The sequence below is a fragment of the Strigops habroptila genome, chromosome 1 (genome assembly GCF_004027225.2).
Source record: "Strigops habroptila isolate Jane chromosome 1, bStrHab1.2.pri, whole genome shotgun sequence".
In the NCBI taxonomy this organism is placed as follows: Eukaryota; Metazoa; Chordata; class Aves; order Psittaciformes; family Psittacidae; genus Strigops; species Strigops habroptila.
In genome coordinates, this window is record NC_044277.2 from 76,175,344 (window position 1) to 76,185,989 (window position 10,646).

General features: G+C 36.3%; 1 protein-coding gene across 1 annotated transcript in view; it reads right to left on the bottom strand.

The window, feature by feature from the left end:
- Positions 1 to 10,646, bottom strand: part of RETREG1 (reticulophagy regulator 1) — a 63,729-nt gene that overhangs the window by 51,107 nt on the left and 1,976 nt on the right. Inside the window, exon 2 of the mRNA XM_030471794.1 lies at positions 1,187 to 1,293. Coding sequence (XP_030327654.1) covers positions 1,187 to 1,293 — 107 coding nt within the window. The remainder of the gene's footprint in view (positions 1 to 1,186; positions 1,294 to 10,646) is intronic.

Consider the following 10,646-nt stretch of genomic DNA (forward strand, 5'->3'; position numbering starts at 1 on the left):
TCCTCAGGTAGGAAACAGAATGGTAGGGAAGACTCTAGAGAAAGCAATGAAAACCAACCATGCTGCAGAAAATGTTGCAAATAACTGCTATAACTTAGAGGGAACAATAGGATTTTGCAATTAAAATGACGTGGTAGTACATCAAAGTGGAATACCATGCTCCTGTGACACCTATTTCCTGCTTTTGTACTACGTTCAGGTGAATTTTCAAACACTTTGCATCAGAATTCAACATCAAACAAAAGCAAAGTAAGACACTTACTTAAAAAACATTCCTGATAGTGAAAATTACAGACTGATGATAAGCATTTTACCAAAGAATTTTCAAGATTATAATGAAGTACAGGACAGGAATTAAAGGAAAAACAAAAGAAAAATTTCCACCCAAAAAACCCCAACCAAAGAAAAAACAAACAAACAAACAAAAAGCCAAACACCCAAAACAATAAACCCAAACCAAACCAGAAACAACCATCCCACCCAATAAATCCAAAATCCCTTTCAAACTTTGTTGCATTCACATAAAACTTTATACATGCTGGAAACTAAACATTACATGAAGTTTTAAAAAAAATACTGCTCACTTACTTCAACAACGTTAAGATAGGTCATATTGGGTGCCCCAAACCTTCCAACAATGATGTGATTCAAGTAATGTCAGAAGAAGTATGAATTATAGAATGGTTAGGGTTGGAAGGGAGCTTAAACATCACCTAGATCTAACCCCCCTGTCATGAGTAGGGTCACCTTCCACTAGACCAGGTTCCTCAAAGCCCCGTCCAAGCTGGCCTTGAACACTTCCAGGGATGGAGTGTTTACCATTTCCTTGGGCAGCCTGTTCCAGTGCCTCACCACCCTCACAGTAAAGAACTTTAATGTTCTCAAATGTTTAGGAAAACTTTGTATTTTAGAAAATAATGCATTTTCAAACCAAGCAGTTAAGAAACAAGAATGACTGTTCACTGATACCAATTATACTCACGCTAAAACAAATCTCCTAATGCCCTTTCTATAAAATATAGCAAAACTTCATTGAAAATGGTCACAGATCATCATAGATATATCCTCTCTGAAATTAGCTAATACTTTGACAATAAGCATAATATTGAAGTGGATTTAGTAATGAACTAACATGCTCTGAATTGCAGATGTTTAAGCAAGGAACTCTATCAGTATACTGTCTTACCTTTTACCCTCGAGAATACCAAATCCTTTACTATCTGAAGAATTAGCACTCCAAGCATTATGAGAGAAATCAGGTGATACACTCTCCAAGTGGTCAGTGCAACAAACCTAGAATGTCAAGAAGAAATAAACATTGAATACTTTCAAACTTATTGGAAGCGTATGTAAACTGACAGCAGCTACTAGTACTGAAACATCAAGAGACAAAAATAGACTGATACTTAATTGAATTTAGTTTCTCCCAACAACCCTTCCACAGGAAGTAAACATTGAGAGCTCCAAGGATGACACAGTCTCATTTAAAGATACAACTGCTGAATATACATTGAGCTTGTAGTATATTTTTGCCCATACTTTTAAGCACAGAGGAAGTTTACAAACCAAAATATTTTAATTCTTGCATAGGAACCATTACTTTTTAAATTAACTATGGCTTTATTAATATAAACAGTCTTGGCATAATACATACAAAAAAAGTTAGACATTTTCTTGTGTTTCCTATAGGGCCTGTGTTCACACAAGATTTTTATACAAATTATTCTTACCAAAGGCAAAGATGAGGTAAAACTATATCATTCATGGTATAATACTCAACCTGGTCTTTGTAACGTGCTTTTGTGAATTTTGTTTTTCATTACATGCATGTTTAGAACATCTCAAGTCAAATAGACCTAGACCCAGATTGTATGATTTATAATATCATCCACTACTGATCCTGCTATCCAGGTGTGTTCGGAGATTACCTCTTCTATCTGTTTTACTGACAAATACCTTAACTCACAAAAAAGGCTGTGAAGAATAACGGTATTAAAATTCAATTAAATTTATAATACTTCAGCTTTTTTATAGCTTGTTTCAAGCACTTTAAATCAGAGATCTCAATACAGATAATGAGCAAATCAGTATCTTTTTAAGGTAAAAGCAAAACCAAGTATCTTAAAAAAAAAAAATAATATTAGGGATAGCCAAAACCAGTAAGAAGCCATTGTCCAAGCCAGTGGGTCAAATGAGAATACCAAGAGAAACAAAATCATACAAAGCTGGGAGGTTTCCAAGAAACCTCTAGGATTTGAAAACAGGGCAATTGGCCACCCAGCTGGTTGCTGCTGCAGAGTTTTTCTGCAAGAAAGAGAGGGAAGTGAAAAGGAGTAGCAAGAGTTGCCACTGGAGGAAGCCAGGAGATACCCTTTGAGCACGCTTGGACTTTTGAAAACAAAGCTGACTTCCAGATGTGCCTACCAAGTTCCAGACACAACTGCAGTTTTGGAAAACTGCTCCAGTATTCCTTGCAATACTCAAAATCCAAGACTGCCTCACAGAAAATGTCCGTGCCATTAATTTTCACATTTACCACAAACTCATAATGCCTGATCACCCTGAGCAGACCAGGACATGCTTTCCAGTATGAACAAAAAGTATGTAATCAGTACCTCTGTATAATTTCAGCCAGCTCAAGGAAACCAATAGAGATGAGTAAAGAAAAATTATCACAAGGTAAGCTCTTTCAAAGCTGCCCAAGCATAGCTCATTAAATCAAAACTCCTAACAGCTTTGCAGCATGTTGTTCCACTAGTTTTCTTGGTAATAATCTTCAGCATTAAAAATCCTTCATTCTGTTTAAGGATTAAATTCAACTGCACTGAAGACTTTGTTTAGCCTACTTATTTAACTATTTAACTTACTGATAATGGAGAATAGGGGAAGAGATGTGACACTGTATAAAAAAATCAAATTAAGATTTTTTCATACAACTTCTAGGCATCAAACGTTTATAACAAATGCAGACCTTTAACTTATGTGGTTTTAATACCATGCCTATCCAATAGGTTCTTCATGGTGCTTGTGTGTTACTATTTTATAGAATCAAACACTATGCCCTGACTTAGCGACTACCACTGGCCAGTCCTCAATGGTTTCAAAAAAATACATCAACACTGAAATTTAGGTATGTGTGTCTGCATGCATCTGCATACATACACACAAATTTTACTAGTTCTTAGACCAGATGTTCACTAAGAAGGTTTAGCCTATCTTTCAAAGAATACACAGAACATGTTTGATCTAGTTTATGCTCACAACTAAACCATACTCCTAATTTCACTGCAATCACAGCTGTCACCTGCTGTTAAAAACAACTGCACTAATGCGGACAAGGATTAGCAGACAAGGATTAACAAGGTAGCATCCTCTCTGAAAGACGTTTCCAAGTCATCTCATTCTACCTTCCCGATACTGCTGTCATTCTGCTCCATAGCTTTTGGGGAAAAAAACTGTAATCTAGTTGGAGCAGATAATGTAGTCACCAGGCAAGGGCTCTTCACTTATTTGGAGATCTTCGAATTGTTCTGAGTGGATTTCCCATGCTATAACATTATCAGCTGTCACACTCCTTCCGCCCCTGCTTCATTACTCTTTATTTAGACTGCACTGTTTGCAAGAAAGACTTTCTCTTATGAATTCACTCACAGCCAGTGTGTGTCAGCCCTCAGGTGCTCCAACACCACAGACTAGAAAAATTGTTTGCAAGCCACATGTCAGAAATCTCTGTCCTTGAAACCCTTACTGGTCAAAAGCTGGTAAGGTCCCCGTATGGGTTTTTTGGCATATGTCTAACATAAGCATATCAAAAGGCTACTTCAACCTGCTGGGATCTGAAAACCACTTATTATGCTAACAGTGTCAGGATTCAAAATTCTTACAGGAATTATCAACATGATGCATAGCAACCAGAATCACAAAAAGTTTCAGTGGTACTTTTGCTTATAATTAGGAGTTAGGGCTTCCCCCCCCCCCCCCTTCTTAAGAAAAAGAACAGAGTTTACTTAAGTATTTCTAACATACACATATATCTAACAAAACTGAAAGGCTCCAGAATTACATCATTGCACATTACACAAAAACATCTGTTTAGTAGAAGAATCAATAGCTATACTTACTCAATAAACTTTTACGCTCTCTTTTTAAGATATAAACAAAACAGACTGAAGTTCAGATCGTTTAATTTCTTCTACAAGTGGTGTGGACGTAAAAACCATTACCAGAGACATAAATTCATCCCCCCTTGAAATTCTGCAGTATTTTGAGAGATATGTTGGGGTTTTTTATTTTGGTTTTGTTGTGAGGTTTTTTGGTTTTGTTTTTTTGTTTGGGGTTTTTTTTTTTTTTGAAGCAAAGATTAAAACAATGTATAGAATGATGCATTTTACATAATGACTTCAGCAGTTATGAGGGCAGCTTGCATGACAAGGGGGCAAGAAACTCTGCTTGTAGGCAGTGTGGGACTGCACCAAAATGGTCATGAGGTGCCACAGGACTAAAATAATACATGTACACAATACAACATACAGATGTCAAAATCGGAGGTGGGGACTGGGGGGGAGGTAAGGAGAGAGAAAAGTATGCCATTCTGAAGCTCCAGTGAGAGCTATCCTACCTTCCTACCTGCTCTTCAGCATTTCGTTCACCCTCATTTCTTCCTACCTACAGACAATTAAAGAGTACAAATTCACTTTCTTAAATCCCATAATGTAACTTTTCTTAGCAAGTCATGCTTCTTTATTTTTAGCGTCACACAAATAAATACGCATTGCCATTAATCTCTACTGCCTATTCAGAAGTTGCTGAATTCAAATGTAACCTTTTCAGTATTTTGACAACTGAAATGTTAATAATAAAAAAGAATATCCTTTTGGCAAGGTTCCTATAGCCATATAGAAGGTCAGACTGAAAGAAAAGCTGGAACAAGAAATGCAGCTGAAATCCCAATGGCAAAAGCAAGTCTCTACATAGTAGAAGAGCAACACATTAAAACTTATCTGGCTAGAGAGCTCCTTTACTTGCTCCTGGAGGCAATATTATCTAATATTGCATCACCTAAAGATAGAAAAGTTTTCTAAGATACCACCATCAGCTATTGTGACACACTTATTGGCTGCACGAGTGATTTGAAGACTTTAGTTCTGTGCTCAACAAACATATCTTAAAATCAGAGCTCAAACTCTTCATAGTATTTGTGTGAGTTCTAAATAGTGCAGGTTGGTATATACTTGTGCCCTTGTTAAATGCTCAGGTGAAAATCCATGAACATCTTCCAGACACAGTTTTCCACAGAACCAGTCTTCTTCTGTAAGACACAGGTAAGCAAGCATGGGCTATGACATAAACCAGATGGAGAATGGCTCTCACCTGTACAGAACAAATATTTCTAGCGCATTTTAAGAATGCTCAAATGCTAACAGGTTTATTTTTATCTGCTAATTTTAAAGATATGTCTACTCCTGCTCTTACAGAGGACTGCCCAACAACTTTTCAGACAGACACCTATAGTGATGGCATGCATTTAAGGAAAAGATTTGGTCACAGTTGTTTCCTGGTGGCCACTGTTTCCTGCTTGTAGCTGAAGGTAGACCATTCTTACATGCTTACTGCTGGAGTGATCAGCACCAGCCTGGTTGCAACAAATTCTGATGCCTATCTCAAGCAAGAGGTCTGAGGAAAGGGATGAGGGTTAGTTTTCTTCTAAATAAAACATTAAATGCACTCCCTCAAGAACACTGCTGTAATACGCTGCAAGGCAGTATCAAAAAGTTTGTGTTCTTATCACCGGCTCAATCATTTAGCTTCCCCTCTTGTGAATCAAGAAGCAATAATACATATTAAATTCTACTGTATTTTATTTAAAGGTAAGTTAACACTTTGACTCTAACTGAATAAACACCCCAAAGCAGATTTGCAAAACCTGCTTTTTATATCTATTAAACATCTGAGTTGCTTTTAGATGTAAATGATTTTTCATATTAAGCTTCTATGTGTATCAAAATGCAGTTATATATAAGTATTAAAATCCAAATGCTCAAGTATTCAACACATCTAAAGTCCAAAACTCAATAATTCAGTATTTTTCTTGTTGTTCCTTTAGTACATCTTGGTCTGAGCCAAGGTATTTAGATAGGTGTTCAAGAATCACAGTGCAAAAATTCTTTTCCCATCCCTGCACAAAAAGGGTAAACACACACTTATCAGAACAAGTTATACAGGCTTTTTTCATAGAACCTATTTATAGAATAGAATTTGGGAGACTTATTATATTTATATGGTATTTAACTGTCTATCTGCATACCTGAAAGATACACAAAAACTGTTGTACAGCACATTCCCTGTTGCAGAGAGGGAAACATATTACATGTAACAAAATACACTTACATATGGGCTGTCATAAATTTTAGAATAAACAGAGACTTTATAAATTCTGTCTAACAAACCTCCTTGCCCCTACAAAAAGCATAATTTGTTGAATATATTCATTTCAGAAACATTCACCCTACATCTTATGTTAATCCAGCTTCATAATATGCACACCACCACTTCGGGTGCCTGTCAGCTTGAACCCGAACAGCTATATATCTATTCAGCTGAAGATATGGGAATACTGTAATAGAATGCTTCTTAAAAACACGTACATTGCAAAATGTTTAAAATCACTTTTAATTTAGTGGAGAAAAGTGTAAACCTCTGTAGAGACATAATCTAGGAAGAAATACCTTTTTCACTTAAAGTTTTTTCTAAGTAAGAATGCCATCCAACAATTTAAGATATCTCAGATTTTTAATAAAATATTTCAACCAGAATGGAATGAAGAACTGGAAAGCAGTTGAAACGTGACTTATATGCTGACTAGCAATGAGTTTTCCATTGGATAGTGCCTAGAAGACTAACAATTCTATCATTAAATACATAAAAATAAAAAAACAGAAGAGGCATGGTTATTATTCTAAAACTTGCAGTATTTTCTTTAATTCATTCTTTGTTAAAGACAATTCAGTCATCAACCTTTTATTCAAGAAATTTATTTGTCAGGTTTTATTCAAAAGATTAAGATCACATTTGTTCAGCCAGAAAGCACAGATCAGATCAAACTTGGGCAGTTCATCTTTAGAAAACCTTCTAGAACTTATTACGGATAAAGAATTTGGAATAGTAAATAAATCTCTTGTATTAAGAAACAGACTCCCACAGCCTTAAACTACTACTACTTTGACAGCCAAATTTAGAAGCTATAGTTGTCTTGGAGGTCTGTGCACAGGCTGCAGGGCAAAACGCCAAGGCTGCTGGACAATTCTAGCTGAAATTAGTACCACATAGGATATAAATTCAAATTGTTTATTCTCTCTACCCCAACTTCAAAAGAAAAAACATTTTAAACTTATTTATAAGTCTAAATAAAAATTAAAACAGTACAATTCTCTAAGCAAAAATATTAGAAAGAGCTTTAAAATGCTTTTTTGGAAGTATATTGGTGGTCTGGGAAATAGGATCAAGTCAATAATAAAATGTCATTGCAAAATTATCTCGCGCTGTTTGCATGGAAACCTCTTGGGGAATGCAGCAGTTAGAATCACGTTTCAACATCTGTGGCTTGTGGATCAGATTTACTGCAACCCACTGCATTCAGATGGGCATATGAAATGAAAAATTGAGGAGGAAGTTTAAACGACCTAAACTACATAACTTCTGAGTATACCACAACATCAAATGCTACAGTTAGATCAGTGAAAACGGGATGATATTTCCATGAAATTCAAAATTATTTTGAATTAAACACATAATATCAAATAACGTGGCTTGCTTTATTCTTGCAGAACATGCCCAGATGACCTTAACTAACCTATGCTCTGGCAAAGTACAGAAGAAATCTTAATCCCATTTTCTCATACAGCAGCAGCAGTTTGATGCTAAACAGTCCACCTCTACCATGCTGCTCTAAATCTCCTTTGCTTTAATGCTCTCATTAGTCCTGTAACATCTACCACAGAGCATAGCATACCATATCCCCCTAAAACTTCCATTGTTCTCAAAATTCTACTTACTATTTGAAAGGTCTCATTATTTTGAATTAACACATGAAGAAATTATCATTCCTCTCTTAAGACAACTGCTTTAGACAGAAAATTAGCAAAACAGAATAAGCCCAAGCCAGGCTGCAATTTGTCTGTTCTTCTTTGTTCAGCATTTCTATTTTCCAGAGTCCTCAACCTGGATTTGGTCCTAAATTGTTCAGTAACACTCGCTTTCCCTCAGTTCCTCAATTATCCCATTTGTTTTATTTTCTGATTGATCCTGTTTTCATCTTACTGGTTGGAAAATGCTGTAAACTGTCCAGATTTTTATGTAACACTGTCTGGCTCTTAAACAATGTCAATTTTCATTCCTGTAAACTAATCTCAGCCAAAACTCTGCAAGCTGTCACTAAAAAGCTCTTGATTGATCTGTTCTCTCATACAATGAAAATATTCATTAGGTCTGAGAACAAACAAACAAACAAAAATATCTGAGTATAAACAGTGACAAAAGACACTATTTTTAATGGTATATTTGGACAGCATACCATACTGTCTAAGCATACTGTCTAAATCAAGGAATGAGACTAGCATTCCAGAGCTGATTGGTTAATTTGTTCATCCAGTACTGTAACATTGTTAACAACAGACTTGCAGTAACATAAAATTCGTATATCAAAAAGCATGTAAAAATCCTCAGAGAAAAACTGGGGTTTGGGCTAGCAATGAGAACAGCAAACAGGGTACTGCAATAAATTTGTTCCACAAGGAGACAGAAACAGAGAAAAGGTCTATTCCCTCTTAGCCTTTCCACTTCCTCTCTTCCCAAGAAACCCTATGGAAATCAGTCATTTGGAAATTGGTGAATAGATGCAACTGATGCATCTACGGATGACCTTGCAGACACATTAATGTATTACGTCTGAAACATTTACCTGCAAATATAAAACATGTATTTGAAACAAGTATCTGCAAACTACAAAAGACGTAACAGCGTGGAATTACTAAAAATCAACTTGTCCTCTTGACCTCATAGAAATACTCAAGACAACAGATTGGGAGAATAAAATGAAAAGCTGCCACTATTCCTCTTCCCCATACACACACACAAAGTAATAATTAGGCTAGAATACCAGGTTAAAATCCAGGATTGGCCCAGAGTTTCTCTGCTCTTGGGCAAATTATTAACTTTTTTAGTATTACATATGTAAAGGGGGGGGGGGCGGGGGGGAGAATCTTTTCCTCATGTGGTATTTTGACTTCAGTTTGTAAACTATCTACAGCAGAACACTAGTATCCGTATCACACTTCAAATGCTTAGGTGCTAAATAATATATATTTAACCCTTGGTAATTTTAAAGATTTTCAGTTGGGGTCATTTGGGGCAGAGGGGGTTAAAGCTGTTCATGGTGAATAAATAACAGACATGGTAAGTGGCAAATGCTTCTCCAATATCAGGTTTTTGTTTTTTTTTTTTTTACTTTAACTGCCAGCCTTTTTTCCATAAAATTGTATGGAATGTTAGTTCACTGAATATGCCAGTATATATAAAATCTAAATTGTATTATAATTAATATTTGATACATTCAATCAAAATAGTCAAGTAAAGCACATGGTGTCAGCTTTTGCAGAGTCTGAACTTCAGTGCAGCCTTTACGTTAGGAATCCAAGGAAAGTGAAAAATGGTGCAGCACTGCCTAGTGTAAAAAGGTCCTGATCAAGAACTAGTTGCCTTAAGTCTTGTTAGAGTCCATGATGATTTGCTAGGAATATTAAAAAAATGAAGGAAACAGAATGAAATTAAGCTAGTAAATTTCTTGTACCTACAAGAATATTATTTCAGTACTAAACATGCAAAATGCATTTATATACAGTAACATGGTTAAATGATTTTTAATAAGAGGTTACAATAGAATATTAAAAAAAACACCCCCCCAAAAAAAAAAACCACCAACCAAAAAACCCAACAACAAATCACAAAGCCCAGAGGATTTTGTGACACTAGAGAAATAGTTGACCCTCAGCAGCTCCTACTACAACAGTTTACACATGAAGTGTTTTGAATGGCATACATACAAGAACTAAACTAACCACGAGGGAAAACACACCCCCACCAAAATTAAAGGGATGGGAGGAAGGAACTATCACTACTTTTCCAACATCTAGAAAACTGTAAACTTAAAATTTCAGCTCCCCTTCCTCCCTCTTCTACCAGCACTATTGCTGATCTAAGGAGAGACGTCTCTGCTCAAGCAATACAGACCTCAATGCTGAGAAACACGGAGATAAGAAGCCCTACACACAGGGAGTGACTCTACCTCTGCATGGGGATAGGGATACTTGCAGACGCACAACAAAGATAGATGAGGGACATGAGGCAGTAACTGGGAGTGTTTCTTTAGCCTAGGCTCCGGCCAGCACAAAGCCGTGTTAGGAGAGACTTCACAGGCAGCAGTTCCCAGTCCTGAAGCAGCAGCAACTGAGTCATCACAAACCAGGCTGACCAGCTGGAGCTCAAACAAGAATGGCGAAGCAGCAAACATACTGTGCTGCAAATGCTTACAATGCCAGCAGAAAAATATGAAACCAGATTTAAACAACTGTTTCATTTTCAAAGTGTCAGAT